At 46.9% G+C, this 18,343-nt stretch overlaps 1 protein-coding gene across 2 annotated transcripts; it reads left to right on the top strand.

Annotated features, from left to right (window-relative positions):
• The first annotated feature begins 285 nt into the window (after positions 1-285).
• On the top strand, positions 286-18,268 carry KATNB1 (katanin regulatory subunit B1). 2 transcript variants are annotated; one of them, XM_040075561.2, is made up of 19 exons: positions 286-609; positions 3,801-3,931; positions 5,973-6,090; positions 7,802-7,902; positions 8,418-8,459; positions 9,106-9,189; positions 10,143-10,258; positions 10,775-10,846; positions 11,098-11,248; positions 11,637-11,824; positions 11,954-12,087; positions 12,898-12,945; positions 13,114-13,190; positions 13,847-13,966; positions 14,751-14,900; positions 15,208-15,284; positions 15,674-15,748; positions 16,405-16,521; positions 17,107-18,268. In XM_040075561.2, the coding sequence occupies exons 1-19, from the start codon at positions 570-572 to the stop codon at positions 17,237-17,239; spliced, it is 1,974 nt and encodes a 657-aa protein (XP_039931495.1). In that variant the 5' UTR covers positions 286-569; the 3' UTR covers positions 17,240-18,268. The 2 variants fall into 2 exon arrangements, with proteins under 2 accessions (XP_039931495.1, XP_039931496.1); XM_040075562.2 differs by having other exon boundaries at positions 316-609; positions 11,957-12,087.
• Positions 18,269-18,343: the final 75 nt, after the last annotated feature.

Below are 18,343 nucleotides of genomic sequence, written 5' to 3'. Positions count from 1 at the left end.
GAAACTCCGGAGCGGCCGCAGGACCCGAACCGGCCGCAGAGCGGGAGCAGCCCCCGCCCCTCAGGGCGGCCCCGCAAAATGGCGGCCCCCATCCCGAGCGCCGCCTCCTCATTGGCCGCGCCTGCGGGGCTCCGCCAAGAAGCCGCTCCGCGAGTGGCGGCCGCGCCGCCGTCGCTATTGCAACCGCCCCGCCCTCGCTTCCTATTGGCCGAGCGGCGCGCGGAGCCCGGGCAACCGCCCGGCGCGGCGCGGGGTTGTTGTGAGGGGCCGGTTGTGGGGCGGTGGCGGGCGGGGGTCCCGGTCCGGTACCGCCGGACCCCGCCGCCACCGGCGTCCAGGCGATCGCCCTCGGCCCGATCGGCGCTCCCGTCCCGTGATGTTCATCAGCGGTGAGGCCTCGTCCCCCGCCGCGCCGCCTCTCAGGAGGGTCTCGCCGTGATCGCGTTCGTGTGCCCGCGGGACGGGCGGGGCAGCCCCGGTGCACGGCCTGGCCGTAGGACGCATTAGCGGAGCGGAGCCTCGCCGGGAGGAGAAAGGCGCTGCCCGCCCAAGAGGCGCCGCGCTGAGCCATGGCCGTGGCCGTCACCACGAAGACGGCATGGAAGCTGCGTGAGTGCCGGGCATGGGGGCCGCCCCGGCTGGGGGCGGGGAGGGATCGGAGCCACCTCATCCCTGCCCTGGATGTGGTGTTCCGGCCTTCTTTCTACATTGTTGACTGGAATTTTTAACTGCTGGAAGTCCTATTGGAAAACATAGCGGCACAGTGAATAGCGTGGCCTTGTCAGTGCTATTTGCAAAGGGTCACGGTCTTTATTTTTTCTGGAGAGTTGCTGCAGCGCTAGGCTAAGCGCGTGTCTAACCCCATATGACTACTGTCGTACAAGAACAACCGAGGCAGTGAGGGATGAGCTCCTGTCAAAGGGCAACTCTGGATGTACAGAGCGGAATGTGAGGTTGGACAGCAGCCCCACAAAAAGGGATGTGGAGTTCCTGGTCGATGTCAAGTTGAAAATGAGTCACCAATTTGCCCTGGTAGCCCAAAGGGCCAGCTATGCCCTGGGGTGCATTGAGGAAGGTGATGGTTGGTGCAGCCTCACCTCGAGTGCTGGGGGCAGGTTTGAGCACCACAGTTTAAGAAGGATATAAAGCTTTGGGTGAACATCCAAAGAAGGGCTGTGAATATCATGAAGGGTCTAGAGGGGAAGCCATGCAAAGGGGTGATTGAGGTCTGTTGGCTTGTTCAGCCTGGAGAAGAGGACGCTGAGGGCAGAGCTTATCGTGAGCTGCAGCTTCTTCATGAGTGCATTGGAGGGACAGCTCCGATCTCTGCTGTGACCACTGAAAGGACCTGAGCGAGCGTCTGGAGCTGTGCTAGGGGATCTATAGGTTAAATATTAGGAAAAGGTCCTTCACCTTCACAGGAGCAGGCTCCCCAGGGAGGTAGTTACAGCACCAAGCCTGTGTTTGGACAACGCTGTCATGCAAAAGGGGGGATTGTCCTGTGTAGGACAAGCAGGAGTGGGACTTTATGATCTTTGTGGGTTCCTTCCAACTCAGAATTTTCCGTCACTCAGTGGAACAGCTCTTGAGAGCCAGGTTATGATGTGGCATCTCCTCAGTGTCAAGGAGAAGGCCCCAAACTTCGCCTCGATGGGGTTGTCCTTTGGTGCTCACTTGTTACAGAAGGTTCACTGACCTCTCTGCTGGAGGAGGAAGGAGGTGATTTTTGTAGGGCCTGTGTGTCCCACCCTCTTGAATTGCTTTGCAAGAGACAGTAAGAATCTGCTGGTTTCATGTCCATTATTCTTCCTCTGAAGGAGCAGTAGACAGATGCTGACTATCAATTTCTAGCTGGTCACTGATGGGTTATTTCCTAGGGGCTGTTGAGGAATGCTTAGAAACAGTAGGATGTGATCAGTTGCTTTAGTCAGTGAATGAGCTCTGGAAACTGGCTGTCAGAAATAGTGTCCTTGACGGGTAACACATGAAGTCATCTGAGATTACTGACTTAGGACTTTTTGAGCAGAAAGCCAGTTTGCTATGTTATCTTCCCATCCCTGAAACTCCAATTGCAGGAAAAGCTTAAGTCTACCCATCTCCATCTCCCTAGGCAGAGGTTCTTGATCTTCATTTTTGCTAGGCCCTGCCCCATCTTAGCATCCTCTTTAGAAGGAAAAGCATTCTGAGTGTTAGGGATGTTTCAGCAGTGCTAATTAGGAGTTGAGTGTTACTGGGTTGGTGGGTGATAGCTGGTGACAGGAACTTCATTAAATAAAAAATTTGTGGGTTTAAGGGACTTGTTGGAGAGCAAATGAGCCTCTCTGCCCAAGGCAGACATCGGTTTATCATCTGGCTTTTAGGAACAGAGGGTTGGATGCTTCCACAATGACTTTCAAACTTACACTATGTTATTAGGAGGGAAATCAAGGGAAAAAGTGGAGCTGCTGACACACTTGTTTCAGCAGCAATGCTGAGCATTTGTCCTTGCAATTTTAACTAGTGAGTTGGTCTAGTAATGCTAATTGTACTTTTGGATACCTTCTATCTAGTCTGTGTATCCATACAGGCTTTGTTTTAATATTTCTATGTGGAAATTTGGTCTTTCAACACAATGCAGGTGTATTTTCAGATTCGCCCTTCACATGTAATTTATGGCCCAGTTCCCTTTGTAATTTGAACGGTGTTTCTCCAGCCCAAGTGAAAGTTGCGCAGTGTTGCTTTCAAAAAAAACACTTTCGAGAGTTTGAGATCAAAGTACCTGTAATTATTATTGCAGCCATCTAAAATCTTTTTGGATTAGTGTTGCATGTAAAATGATCAAATTGCTCCTCCCAGCCAAACAATCTGAATGAAAGCTGAATTGATGCTACCTAGCCTTTTTACAGACTCATAAGTATTTTTACAGTTTCATAACTATTGGGCATACGAATCCTGTGATCGTACAAAGAAGAGAATAGTAAGATGAAGATATTGGTCCCTGCCAAATTTTTGAGTGAATTTGGAATTCCACTGTGAGATGTCTAAGCAAAGATGCTCATTCAGCTTCTTTTTTTTCCCCAAATTGGTTTCTTTATGATGAGGTTTCCATAGAGTTCTGTTGTTGCAGTGTCAGAGCATCCCCTCAGCTCCCAGTTTTTTAACAGTCATTTAGCATCAATCAGATTTGTTATTTTCTGCCCATTTGGATGGATATTCACCCTCCTTTGTCGCAGCTGCATGCCCTGCAGTGCTCAGTTTTGCCTGTGTTAGTGGGGATGTAGCAAAGCCTCTGCCAAAGCTCAGGGAAGAGAGCTCCACCTCTCCCCACTGCTGAGTCTGGCTTTTCTTTCTGGGTAAGGTAGCAAACTGTGCTGCTGCTCCTTTGCCAGTTCCTCTCAGGTTGGACTGTCTGCTGCTGCTCTGTAGAACAGGATTAGAGGGTCTTTCACTAGATGACTCTGGCTGCTGTGCATTACTGCAGGTAAAGTGCCACCTGTGATCAGGTTGCTGCACTTGAGCAAAGCTTCAAAAGCTCCTGAGCTGCTGCAAGTGAGAGAAGATGCTCTTTGTAAGCCATGTGAACACTGGAGTCTTGAAACTTCGGTCAGCAAATGTTTTAAGTGCAGCAGGCAGATCCAAGAATGACTGTTCAAAGCAAGATAATAGTGTGACTTCTTATCTGGACAGTGAGGTGCTGCAGCTTGTCCAGTGGAAGCTGGAAAGTGTTTCTGGAGAGAGAATTTTTTTTTAGATCTTTTGGAGGGAGGAGATGAAAATTTTTATAACTGGTCTGTAATAGGTGTTTGCTTTGTTTTGTGCAGAAGAGATCATGGCCCACAGCAGCAATGTATCCTCAGTAGTCCTGGGAAAAGGTTCAGGCCGGATGCTGGCCACTGGAGGAGACGACTGTCGGGTCAACATATGGTCAGTTAGCAAACCCAACTGCATCATGGTAAGAACAGGACTGTTTTCAGCTTTTGGGGGATGGGAATATTAATTCTGAGGTTTGCAGGGTAGAGAATGAGGGGAAAGATTGTTGGGGTGGAGCGTATGGGACTCAAATAGAGTTTGCCAACACAAAGCTGTGTAACCAGATTCTTGCTAAAGATAGGGACGGAACTGGGTGCCTGGTGAGACCTCTGTTCTAGAGGCATTGTGGGAATGCTTGAGCTGGACCAATGCTTACTGAGATAATAAATATTATGCTTCATTATATTACCAGTCTACAATAATTAAAGGAAGAATTTTGTGCAAGAACAGCTAGTTTTATAGTGCAGGCTACAGGGACCAATTTCATGCCCTGGGGTTTGCAGTCACAGCAGGAGATATCCCTAGCAGGATGCATTCCCACCTGTGCCACCGTCCCTAACTGTCAGCATAAAGGTTGCCACAATAGTTTGCTGTAGGCTGGGGAGGAGTAACTCTGGGTGCAGCCTGTTACCAAGGGTAGGGTTACCCCAGCAGTTATCACTAAATATATATTCAACAGATATCCATCCTGCATCGCTTTGAGTGGGTATTGTGTAAAATCAACTTTAGCACGTCTCTTGTCATTTGTTTAATTAGCAACACGACAATGTTGTGGTATTGATGGTGTTGTTGCTCTAGCCAGTGTGAGCCTTGTGAGAAAGAAATCGGGAAAGGTCAAAAAAGCTAAAAGGAGAATTTGTCCACTTGGTTTTTTGTTCATTAAGAGTACGAAGGATCACCTTCGGCAGGGCTGCACTTTTTGCATAGTGTAGTTATGCAGTGTCTTTCCAGGCCCTTGGTAGTGGCATGACTCCAGTTTGAAACTGGACTATTGTCTCACTAGAGAAGAAGGTTGAAGGGCTAACTCTGTACCCTTTTGTGGTAGCAGAGCTGCACCTCTCCTGTGCTTCCTGAGAACCACAGACACTGAGAGCTGCTCTTTCTGAGAGACAGGGACTGACTGAAGCTGCTTGTGCCATTCTTGTGTATCAAAAGAATCTTGATTTTTGGGGTTGTCCTCTGAAATTTCTTTTTAGTGTTTATATTACAATGATTATGGATGTTAGTGTTGGGAAAGAGGGAGAAAAGGAACTTTACAAGTAACATTGTGACTTGGTTTAAGTGTGAGCTCTGGTTCTCACTAAGTAATGGCAGTTGCAACTGTGGATTTTGGAGAGGGTTTCAATTGCACATGGATTCCTAAGAAAGCTCCATCAGAACAGGCAGCTTCCAACTGGCATTCCTAGACTCTGTATGTGTGTGGGAGGCACAGAGCTAGTGTAGCTATTTAAAAAGACATTTGAGGATGGACTGAAGCAGAGACTACTGCTTATTTGGCCAGCAGAAAGGCTGCAATGCTGGAATTTGTTTCCTAGAGCTAGTTTTAAACATTCTTGTGTTTTACTAAAATATAGGCCTTTTTAAAATGCTGATGTAATTTGTAAGCTTTCAGGTGCTCAAGGATGAAAGGAACTTCATACGTGTGAATTACTGCCTTATGCCTCAAGTCAGTACTTCAGTGTTAGCACCATGCTATCACTCTGACATCCCTTGCTGGCAGCAACCTGTGGCTCAGTGCTTGTGTGAAGGTTTCAAAGCAGCCCTGCTTTTGCTCTTGCTTTGATTTTGTAACTGGTTCATGACACTTACATGACCCATTTAGAGTGAACACAGTGCCATTGTGCTACCACAGCATAATTTTTGTGATGTAAGAATGTGTCAGCCGTGTCTGAGCATCCGCACCTAATGTTTAACTACCTGTTTCTCTGTTGATGCATCCTTTAAAACTTAGTCAGTGTGCCCCAGAAAGTGGCATAACGTGGGAAGCCCTTGTGCTGTGCTGGGTGCAGTGATGGGCTTTAGAGTGCTCTGCCATCCTGGTGGCTGCTGAGGAAAAAGGACTGTGGCACAGCCAGGTGGTTTCAGCTCATGGCTAGAGAGTTACCCTCGAGTGTGAACAATGCCACGGCTCATCCAGGGCTGTGCCAGCAGCTCTTGGCTGAGGCTGATGGTTTTCTTTGCAGAGCTTGACAGGCCACACAACCCCCATCGAGAGCCTACAGGTCAACCCAAATGAGAAGCTCATAGTTGCAGGGTCCCGATCGGGGTCCATTCGAGTTTGGGACCTGGAGGCTGCCAAAGGTATGTGTCCACGAGTTTTTGCTTCTGTTCACGCACACTTTTTGGGGAATCCTTATGTTTAATGGCTGTACTGACCCAGAAGGTTCCTGATTTAAGAAGGAAGAGGAGCCTGGCATTGCTTTCATCTTCATCTGTGTCCCTTTTTTCCCTTTCTACTGAGGCTATAGAGCTGTGTATTCATGATTGAGCAGGAATTTGGACATGTACTGGGGACACTGACCTGAGGAACTAGTTTCTATGGTTTTGGCCTGAGTGTGTCAAAATCTCTATTCCAGATCAGTTTCCATGCATGTATCGATAACTAGGCATATAGAACTTGTATTCAGAGTCTCAACTTAGAATTATCAACCTTAATAGAAGGATCCCAAACCAGAATGGAAGTTTTAAGTTTATTAGGTTCTGCATAAATGCAAGAATCCTCTGCTTGTTGACTTCTTGTTCTTAGGTTCTAACTTTTCTTTTTTTTTTTTTTTCCCTCAAGCAATTTTTCTGCTCTCCTACTCTTGCTTGGCCACATAAATAGACAAAGACCTAATTTTTAATAAGCTGTAAAAGCTATGCACTCATAAAGCTCTGATCCTTTAAAGGCCACTGTTGAGTCATGCTTTATTTAATGCATTTTCCTCAAATCCTTAAATGAGTTTGCAAAGGTATCATAAATCACTTGAGTGCATTCCAGCAGGAATACCAGAAAATTACTGAATATTTCTTATAGGTTGCTACTTGTTCATAGAAGGAATGTGTAACGAAAATAGACTTACACTACCTGAGCTAAGGAGGCAAACCATAGGCAGCATCAATAATGAAAAGCACTTCTGTCGTTCAGACAGTTAGAATCAGTTCAGTTATGGAGTAGTTTGGCTCTGCCTGTGGGGAGTAGCTGGTCTGGCTGCATTTATTAGAAGACCTATGAGCTAGTGTCTGTGCAAATGACCACCCCAGCTCTGGCTCAAGAGCTAATTTCTGCCAGGGGAATCATCTGCTTGTTCCAGATGATGGATGAGGGAGAGGGATTGCCCTTGTTATTTGAGCAATTTTTCTTAGAGCTGAGTTCTGCATTTGTCACTGCTTGCCAAGATATGATGTACCAGTTCTTCTGGTCCTTTCTGGTTTCCAGAATTACAAGGGGTGTCAACTTAATGACTTGCTGAAACACTGATAGTTTCTTTGTCTCCTGCTTCCTAAGCATCCATTTCCTGTCTTTATGGTGATGCTTGCAAGGGGCAATTGAAGGAGTCCAGGGTGAATACTGGAACCTAAGAGGTGGTGCCTGGATGGATGGGGTGCAGAGTCCTGGGAAAGGGTCTGGCTAATAACTGCAAGGTGAATGCTGCAGGCAGTCAAGACCGTTTCACTTCACTTCCTGGCTAAAACTGTTCCTTCTCCAGCCCATTTTGCTGTCTGTATAACAAATGGAAAGATGCACTGCCTGCCAGCTGCCTCATTTTCAGAATGGAGATCTTTGGAGTTCTATCTATAGTTTCCATACCTAAAGACAGGACTGTCATTAAGTTCATTGATCATGGCCTTTCTATCGCTGTTCTTTGTACTGCAGGGGTAAAGTCAGAGGCATTTCCACAAAATAATGTATATTTTCATAAAATAATGGTGGGGATAGTATGGCTAGACTTCTTCATGGTGTCTGGTGGAAATGAGCTATTAAATATTTTTCCCCTATTCCTTCTCTCTGCTCTGCCTCTCCTTTTCCCAGTTCTTCGTAGCCTACCAGGTCACAAAGCGAATATCTGCAGCCTTCATTTCCACCCTTTTGGAAGCTTTGTGGCATCTGGCTCTTTGGACACCAACATTAAGGTAAAACCCAGCTTCCACTAGAGACTTTACTTGCAGTGTCTTTGTTTTGAAGAGTGCCAGAACGTGTTTTGTGTCAGGCTGTTGGTAGGTGCTGCACAGTGTCATTTCCATGTGTGGGCAGGTGTGTTTGTGAGTGCTTGTGAAATCTGTGTGTGTATTTTCACAGCCAGCTCATGAATGTGACTCCTCTGGTTTGGAATGTGGCTCTGAGTAAGGTGCCAGCCGAGACCTGGTGTCAGCAAGCACAGATGTCCTGGTTGCTGTGGATTGTATCTACTGTCTCAGGCTGGTGTTTGACTGTCAGAACTGAGCTGCTGTAGTAAGAGATGCCTTCCAGGAGTGATTCTCACCGGGGGAGTTAGAAAATACCCCTCAGGCCTACAGGGGTTCAGCAGCCTGTTCATTCTGCAGTATCTCTTAGCTTGGTGACACAGAGATCCCTTGTTCTGGCAGGACCCTTGAGCTCCCAACATATTTCTCTAAACATAAAATTTGTTTGCTTTTCTTCCTTGTAGCTCTGGGATGTGAGAAGAAAAGGCTGTATCTTCACATTCAAGGTAAAATGTTTCATTAGGTTTCAGGCAAGGAGGGGTGACATATTTCTTTTGAGGACTTTTGAAAAACCTAAATGTGATTATGTACAAAGAACTTCCTGGTTTTCCAGCATGAAAATAAGATCTGCACGATTTGTGAAGTGGCCTGGCAAACCAATGTATGGGAATGTGAAATGATGTTATGGGATATCAGTGGGTATCATGCTATACTGTGGATGGCTTCAGTGGGGGATGGAGAGCATGTGTGAGGGTTTATATTGTTAATGCTATTACCACTGCACTGAGATAGTTCTGTTCTTGGGACCTTTTTCTGCCTGAAGAACTTGCTGTATATTAATTTTATGTAGAGAAACCAGAGACCAAGTGTCACAGCACTTCTATCTGACCATATGTAAATCTGTAATTTAGACCTGATTTTTATTAGTGCAGCCAGATCTGTATTTACCATACTTAAACTGATGGCATAAGTCTGGTAAATATGATAGGTGAGGGATTGCACACATTTAGTGTGGCTGGCTGTAGTGTCTTGAGTACAGTGTTGTGTTCTGCAAGCTGTGAGCTCTGTAAAACACTTAATTGTTTTTGGTTTATTATATTGTATAGGGTTGAAAAACAAAAGCCAGAACACTGTTTGTTTTCCTCATTTCAGGGTCACACAGAAGCAGTTCGGTGTCTCCGCTTTAGCCCTGATGGGAAATGGGTAGCTTCTGCTGCTGATGATCACACTGTAAAGGTAATTTATTGTGACACCCTCCTTCTGCGCTTGTGGGCAATGCTGGGATTGTGTTTTTACCAGGCATTACCAGTGCTCACTCATAAATACCCTTAGTTCATTTGGCAGCTGGCTGAGCCCTGTGGCTTTGCAGAGCCTGGTTTTCTTATGTGGGTTGTGTCTGATGACCCACAACACCCATGGAAGGGCTGCATGGATTGAAATGCCCTCCTCCAGCAGACACATTGGGAGAGACCATGCACAGAAAAATCAGTGTTTTGATGGTAGTAGAGTTGTGATACCTGAATGTTGGCCTCAGTAAATCTTGTAGAATGAGTTGTCCACAGCACATTGCTTCACCAGACTAATTCCTGGCTCTGTTTGTGTTATACACATTACGTGTGATTATCAGTCTGAAAATTGCTGTCAGGACTGAGCAGAGCAAGAGGAGGAGTTCAGGAAAGTACTGACTGAATAGTACTTCAGTTGTTTCACATGGAGTATGGAGGAATGGGGATGAAGGACTGATTTTATTTTCAGTTTCAAAGGAAATTAACTGATCAGTTATTTCACTGCATTTTCAAGTGGAGACTGGAGCAGAGGAAGAAGGAATTGCTAAGGAATTCAGAGCTTTTGGATTTTTGTTTGTTCACTTTTGAGATAAAGTCTGTGGGGACAGATGGAACTGCTATATTTTGTCTCAGTCTCTAAATATAAAACAGAAACTTCTAGAGGACAAGTTATATGGAAAATAAAAGATAATGCAATAAAAACAAAACAAAGCCTTAAATGATTCGAGTGGTACTTTTTCCCTGATTATTGCTTTCTCTGACAGACTTAGGTCTATTCTTGGATGGAGGGGGTCTGTTCTTGGGGGAAGTGTTAGAAAGTTGCCAGTACAATGAAATCCCAAGTTTATTGGAAATCTCTAACATTAAATCTCTTCAAGAGTCTCTGTTCTTTCCTTCTTTCAGCTGTGGGATCTGACTGCTGGGAAGTTAATGTTTGAGTTTACAGGACACACCGGCCCAGTTAACGTTGTTGAATTCCACCCCAATGAATACCTTTTGGCTTCTGGCAGCTCTGACAGGTACATAAGGGGAGGGAGAAAGAAGGGAAATGTATATGTCTGTTCCATTTCCTGATGCCCTTCCTTGTAGGAACGTGGCAAGGAGGAATGTCATACAACTCAAACCTGCCATTGCAAGAGCCAGACATCTAGACAGCAGGACATGACATCTGTGATGGGCAGAATGTGGAGATCTTCCCTTATCATCCAAAATTGATGGCACCTTCTGCCACACTAGAAACCAGTGTGTGGCCCCAAGCCTCTCAGGAATCCAGCTGACATCCTGTGTGAACAGCAGGCAGCTCTGCTCAGCTGGCAGGGTGTTCTCTTAGCTCTGGGTCAGCTCTAAATGCCTGTCTGTGTCTAGAGTCTCTGAGTATCTGTGTCTGCATTCATGAACCGTAGCTAGACCAGCCTTCTGTGTAGGGTCATTATGTGCCCAACAGGAAAAGTCATTCTAACTGTTTGTTTTGTTTAAAATCTGGATCCTACAGTGATTTCTAGAGCGATGAGCAATGAATTTTGTTGTGTGTGCAGGACTGTTCGGTTCTGGGACTTGGAGAAGTTTCAAGTTGTGAGCTGTATTGAAGAGGAGGCTACTCCTGTCAGGTACATTAAATTCCTACGGAAATGTGCTAGTCAGAGACTAAAAGGTGGGATGAGGGAGGAGTTTCCTCTGGGAGAAACTTTACTGGGGAGAGCAATTTGGGCTGCTGGAGGTGTTGCACAGGTCGCAGAGGTGAACACCACATTGCAAGGTTCATTGTTAGAGCTGAAGGATGTTCAGCGTAGTCAGAGATCCTCAAGGACTGAGCAAGGTGGGAATGCTGTGCCTGATTCTCCTCCTGCCTTCCTCCCAGGTGTGTGCTCTTCAACCCGGATGGCTGCTGCTTGTACAGCGGCTTCCAGGATTCGCTGCGTGTCTACGGCTGGGAGCCAGAGCGCTGTTTTGATGTGGTCTTGGTGAACTGGGGAAAAGTAGCTGACTTGTCTATCAGCAACAACCAGCTGGTGAGCCACTGCTCCTGAGGCGGGGGTAGGCAGCTGTGAAACACAAGATAAAATCCTGCTGCCTCCTTGCAGGCCTTCAGACCTGTAAGCTTGTGTCAGGGCTTGCAGCATGCCCAAAGGCTGTGTGCCTTGTGCTCCACTTTGTGTCTCTGGCTTCTGGAGGAAAGAACTGGAGCTCAGTTTGACCAGTATTTAGAAGCTATGCTTGGCAAAAGTTTTATCCAAGCCTTTCATAAATCACTGGCAACTTCAGGTTGAACAGTCTGCAGCACTGAACTGAGCAGTCCTTAAGCACAGTTACCAGGGTCACTCCATCATGCCTGTTCTCAAAAGGGCTGGTGTGCACCCCGCTCCTTGGTGAATTAATCTTGATCTTTTGCCTCTGCAGATAGGAGTTTCCTTTGCACAAAGCACAGTCTCTTCCTTCGTTGTGGATCTCAGCAGAGTCCCAAAGTCAGATTCTATTCCTCATGGGTTGATCAGGGATGACCAGCCTCTTGTGCCACCTACCCCCACGGGGGCCTCCCTTCGCCGCATCTATGACAGGCCCTCAACGAGCTGCAGCAAGCCACAGAGGTGAGGGAGTCTGCTGGCTTTTTGGGTTTCAAGATTTTAAGGAAATGTCCCGGGCACTCAGTGCTCTCTCTCTTTTTCTCTCTCTCTCTGACGGTATGGCTTCCCCTGATAACAACTTTTTTTCCACAGTAGAGTGAAGCACAACTCAGAGAGTGAGAGGCACAGTCCAAGCAGTGAAGATGACCGGGATGAGAAGGAATCAAAGGCTGAGATCCAGAACCAGGAGGATTACAAAGAGATCTTCCAGCCCAAGAATGCAATCTGTCAGTACCAGGGTTTATGGTACTTTTGAATAGTTGTTTGGGTTTGAGATCAGGGCACTAAGCTGATTCGGTAGAACTGACCTTTGGCTTACTGTAACAGAGACTTCACCTGTGGCTGGAGAGTTTAGAAAGCTTTTCTTTAATATTCTGTGCTTGGACACTGATGCACAGATCGTGTTGGGGAATGGCTTAAAGGTGGCACCTTTACTAAGGTACGGTGATGTCTGTTTGAAGCCTGGCTCAGAATCCAGAGCTTCATTGTAAAGGTGCTGCCTTCCTATTCTGATTAGAGTGTTAAGGGAATTTTATTAGCTTAGAATTTTGATATGTATAAGATGAGCAGTCTTCATTAAAGAAGGAAAGGTGAAATGTAATGTTAAAGCAAGGATTGTTGTTTAGGAAGCGTTGTGCAGTGTATGTATCTCATTTTTATGTAAATGACAAAAATGAGATACTCTTTCTGAGGAATTCATAGCAATTATTTTTATTTACTTATATAAATCAGTAACAGGAGGTGGATTTTTGCTAGTATCGTTTGTTGTGACAGTGCCTTGTCTCATGCTTCATACCTCTACAGCAGCAGTGAACCACAGGGGTCAGTTTTGTCCCTCCTATCCATGAAGGCTGAAAGCTTTTAGCTAAACTCAACAATAGTGTCAAGGTCCGAAGGAGATAACTCTGCTTGTTGTATCACTGATTACGCTCATGTGTGGAGTTGTTGGAGATTTCTCTGCTCCAAGGTTGACTTACCACTTATCTGTACCCTAGGATGCTCCTTCATTTGTTTATTATTTAAATCTTTTTCTGTAGGTCGAACTCCTCCTCGAAATGAGCCCTTTCCTGCCCCTCCTGAGGATGGTGAGTATGGAAATGACCCCCTGGTGGGGATGGGGTTAGTGGCCCTCAAAAGAGGGAGAGCTGCCTGAAGGCAGAAATTACTCCTTGCAGTGTAGCTAAACAGAACCTTTGCTCTCAACTCTTGAAAGTAACAATCAGTTTCTGCTTTCCCACTTCTCTCCTTGGTAGAGCCTGGAACTGCAAAGGAAGCAGTGAAGCCCAGCCAAGCTGCGGATGTCCAGACCTCGTTGCCAAAGCAAGAGCTCGTACGTACTGTGTGATCTGTGAATCGCTGTTCCTGCTCCCTCTGTGAGCCTTGTGCAGAGCTGGAGAATTTGTGATTTCTACTCAGGCTGATACCTTCACTGAAGGGCAGTAAAAGTGCAGCTCCAGGCTTCGTGCTGCCAAGTGTCTTGCCTTAGCAGTGGAACCAAGGCCAAGCCTCTGACAGATGCTGTTGTTTTAGTTTGCTGCTTGTGCTTGCAGTGGTTTTCCTTGCATCTCAGAATTGGGGCACTCCGGAGAACCAAGTGCCAGGTTTCTACAAGTGCTTGAGCAGAGGCTGTTTGGTTGCCAAAAGTGCAAGCAACTAATGGGCCAGTATTCATTTTACTGGCTTCTTTAGAATTCTCACTTTGCCTTCAGGCTGGCCACAGCCCATTGCCCTAATTTCAGATAACAACAGCACTTGGCACTTCTGCTGCGGCATCTCCATGTTCTTTAGAAACCTTAATTACATCGTGATGTCTACCTGAGAGAGACACTTTATTGCCTCTTAAATTATGCTAGCAAACTGGAGACTGCTTCTCTCTGCTTCTGTGGTTAGGACCCTGCAGTGGGAAGAAAGCAGGTCAGAAATAAAGGTCATCAGACTAGGGCCAGGTTGTTCTTGCTAGAGCTTTTATCCCAATTTCTCCTGCAGCCTGATCCAGTCCAGAGGCCACCAATTGCCTCCTCAACTTCTTTGACCAGAACAGAACCATCAGTGATTCCTGCAGCCAGGAATGAGCCCATTGGCCTGAAAGCCTCCGACTTTCTCCCAGTAAGTGTCTCTGGACAATGTTTTCCGGCCAATGTCTGTGTTGGGTGGCATCAAAAAGGGGGTGCCCCATTGTGATAGGTATGAACACAGCAGAATTGAGCCCTGCTTCTGAAGAACCTGTTACTAAAGCAGAGAGCAAGGGATGAGACAGTCACCAAACTATTCCATGTACCAGGTAGTGGTTCATTTTAAAAATTGGTTTCTGCCATTGCATGTACATAATAATTTCACAGGAATCTCTGCCTCTTGCATCTTGGAGGCTTCTTGGTCTCTCTTGGGGAGGGTATTCCCTTGTCCTAAAAAGGGGCAAAGATCAGAGCATCCTGATGATCCCAAACTCTAAATGTGAGCAAAGGAAGTAGTGGTTCTAGCATGGCCTGGGCAGGAAGCAGATTGAGAGTCTAATGAATTATGTAAGATTTATGCTTTGTAATAAAACTTGCAAGACAAGTGTTTCACATTTAAAAAAAAAAAAATGGTTCATGTGAAAATATTTCTTCATTAAAACATACTGGTTTTGAAAACTCACTTTAAATTCACCTTTTTTGAGAGTTTTTCCAAAGCTTTAAACCTGTTGGTGATTGACGTAGTAGAAAAAGCAGGAAATAAGTAACTGAAATCAGAACAAATTGAGCATTTCCATTTAAAAAGGTTTTTACAACCATCTGCAGGGAAGTCGGTATTCACTAACATTCTCTGCACCAAAATTTGCTGTCACCTAGGCCAGAGAATGCTCCCAGCTTTCTGTGCCATCCTGCTCTGTTACTGGTGTCTGTACTTCCAGGCTGTGAAAAACCAAAGCCAGACGGAGCTGGTGGATGAGGAAGCCATGTCCCAGATCAGGAAAGGCCACGAGACCATGTGTGTGGTGCTCACCAGCCGCCACAAGAACCTGGACGCCGTGCGGGCTGTATGGAGCACCAGTGACATCAAGGCAAGCGTGTGGAGATGCCTGAGGCTCATGAGGGCAGCAGCTCTCTTTGCTTCCCTGGGCCTGCTTCTGCCTCGTACAAAACACAGGGTCTCACAGCTTTTGTCCTCAGGGGTGCACCACAGAGTGCTGCAGCTGAATGGTCACGAAGAAACATGGAGAAAATGTTTTCATGAGAGAGTTTTCTTCCCTAGTCAGCTTCATGTTTCCTCTACCTTGTTTTGGAAAAGCAGCACTAGATACTAATTTGCATTAACCTAACCAGTTTGACCTCTGCAATAGATGGCTTTTTCTTGTCTTTCTCTCTCAGAACTCTCTGGACTCTGCAGTGGCAATCAACGATCTGTCTGTTGTCGTGGATCTCTTGAATATTGTCAACCAAAAACCGTGAGTCCTGGATGGGGTCAGTCCCTGGGATGTGCAAGATCTGCCTGGCTGGGAGTTGGGAGCTCTGCCTTGTGCCTGCCTTATGTCCAGTGGGCCATGGCAGCATGAAATTCATGTGCTTATAGTCACATCTTGAAGCCTGCAGTGACAGCAACTGCTGGAGTTATTTGGGACCAAGGAAAATCAAAATCTTTGGGCTTCATAGATCCTGCTGAGGGTCAAAGAAATATGTCTGAACCTGCCACTTTGTCTCACGAGGGGGAGTCAGTGAACTTGCTCTGTCAACTTGAGTGTCTCTGTCTGGGCATTTGCCAGGAAATCTTATTTGTGTCAGCTCAGCTTTGTAAAGCCTCAGTCTCCAGTCTCAGGATATGTCCTTTACTTTTCAGTTCTCTCTGGAAGCTGGATTTGTGTACTATAGTCCTGCCACAGATAGAAAAACTGCTCCAAAGTAAATATGAAAGGTGAGGCCTCAAGAACATGGTGTGCTTGGGGGACAGGGTGTAGGTAGTGATAGGGGGGCTGTGCTGGGTATTGTACCTGAAGGAAAATCCTGAGAAATCAGTGCAGATACAGTATCATGCTGATATGATGCCTGAAAAGGAATGATGGAGTTGCCAGGTGTGTGTGGGAAAAGATACAGAAATATGCATGGTCAGGAAGAGCAGGATAGTGGGATTTGTCGTAGGTGTGTTGGATTGAAGACAGCTCTGGCAGCCAGGAGGGGTCATGTAAAACAAACGGGCTTTGCACGCTGCTGGGAGTGAAGCTGTCAGCTTGGGACAAGGGGAATGAAGTCCTGCAACAGCCCTGGGGACTTATCTTTAGGGGGGAAAAAATTACAGCCTCTCTTAAGATAGAGTTTCTGCTCTTCCTTTCTTCTGAGAGAGAAGTTTCTTCCAGGTTCCCTTGGCAGGACATACAGGTCCCACTTGGCTGGAGTATGTGCCAGGACTTTTGGAACAGGCTCATTTTGTGAAAGCTTTGGAATTCAGATGTATTGTTGGTCCTAGGCTGTTGCCCTCCTTCCCTGGTTACAGGTGGTGTAGAGTTGTTTGAGGGCTGTGTGCTGTGGGGACAGGAATGAAACCCAAGTGGGACCCGATTCTCTGTTTTTCAGTTATGTGCAGACTGGCTGCACATCCCTGAAACTCATTCTCCAGAGATTCCTGCCACTCATCACAGACATCCTCGCTGCACCACCTTCTGTTGGAGTGGACATTAGCAGAGAGGAAAGGTGAGACACACACTTCCACCTGCTCCTTCCTGGGACCAGCCTTTCTCTTGGGTGAGCTGTGTCCTTGCCATCAGGGCTCTGATACCAGACTGGACATGCTTTTCCTTTGTCTGCAAGCACCAATCCCTCCTGCTCAGATGAAAAGGCCAAGGACTGCTTTTCCCTTTGCCTCTGTGCCTTGAGTCATACCTAAACAAAGTATCAGGGGTAAAACAACCCTCTGGCTTTCCTCTGTCTTGCAAGAAACATGATTTGGTAGCCAGGCCCTAGATTTTGAGTTCATTCACAGGATAGTTCTTCTCTGGGAATTGGCTTTTGGAAAACAGCACCTCCTTTTTCCCTGGACTGTACTGCCAAAGTGGGAAGAGGGGTGAAAGAGCCCTTATGTGGATGCCATTCTCCTGTCTCATCAGGACGTGGGCTGAATGCCTGGTGTTTTTGCAGAGCTGTGCTCATATTTCAGCCTCTTCCAGGCCATTTTCAGGGCTTTTGTCTCCTGCTCGAGTTGCCTCTCTGGCACTGCAGGAACAGCCACACCTCAGGCGACTAAGGATTCATGCTGTGTCCGCTGTCATTTTTTTCCAGGCTTCACAAATGCAAGTTGTGCTACAAACAGCTGAAAAACATCAGCAATGTTGTCAAGAACAAGTCTGGGCTCAGCGGCCGCCACGGTAGTGCCTTTCGGGAACTGCTTCTCCTCATGGCTGTCCTGGACTAACAGCCATCACCTCTTCATGTACAAATACATGTGGCCAAGCTTCCCCTGCTCGTGGTCTGGCTGGATTTCAGATCTCTCCGTGTGTCCTCGTCTTTTCCCCCTGCCCTTCTCCAGCATGGTAGGGAAGTGGAATCTGCCTGGCTGGTCGCCCACCCAGCCCTGGTGCCTTGTGGGCTGGATGGAGGACCCGAGTGGAGAGACGTGTGTGCTGTGTGAGAGGCCCTGGCGGGTGGAGGGCCCCACAAAGCCCTGTAGGGAAGCTGCTTATTTCAGCTCTTCATCTCAGCGTCAAGCTCTGGGCTGCTCTGTGTGCTGGCCTGTCCCTGCAGGAGGGCTCTGAGCCTGCTGTCACCCCTCCTTCCCGCTTGTGCTGTCGGTTCTTGTCGCTTGGCCCTGTGGGCCAGGGCCCCGCTCTCGCTGTGCAGCTGCTGAGGGCTGCAGCCACTGCCCCACAAACGCCTGCTGTGGGGTGGATGCCCTTTCCATACAGAAGGGACTTCAGCTGCCATGGAGGACCAGCCCCTTTGGCTTCATCTGTCATGGGCAAGGACACTGTGCCGCTGTGGCAGTGCATCTCAAGGACCTGAACCAAGAGACTTTCTCTTGGCTTCTCAGACATCCCTGCTGGCACCCAGGGCTGCAGAAGATCAGTATCTTCAGACTGTCCTTGGATATGAGGTCTACCTGGACCTGTTAAAATACGTGACTTAAACGAGACTCGTCGTATGTGCTTGCCTTTGGGGGTGAGGATTTGGAAGGGTGGAGGAACGGAGGGACATGGACTGAATTATGTCTTTCTACATCCACTGGACCGTTCTTAGAGGTTTGGTTTTGGTTTTTTTCCCCCCCAATAAATGTCTGTCAGAACCTTTCTGTCCCTCTTTCTTCTTTCCTCTGGGGAAAGAGGTTCCTGTTGGTGCTTTCCCTGCTCTTCCCAGCCTGTCTCCCATTTTATACACTGGAGCCTGTTCTCCAGGAATCTGTAACTTAAAATGATTTTTATTAAAATATTTGTAATTTTTTTTTAAAGTTGTGTTAAGTGCCTGAATCTCTTGAAGTGCTCTTCACCTTGGCACGGCTCCTGGCTGGGAGTGCCCAGGAAAA

The sequence above is a fragment of the Hirundo rustica genome, chromosome 11, assembly GCF_015227805.2.
Source record: "Hirundo rustica isolate bHirRus1 chromosome 11, bHirRus1.pri.v3, whole genome shotgun sequence".
Classification (NCBI taxonomy): Eukaryota; Metazoa; Chordata; class Aves; order Passeriformes; family Hirundinidae; genus Hirundo; species Hirundo rustica.
This window is presented reverse-complemented; position numbering and strand designations above follow the sequence as displayed.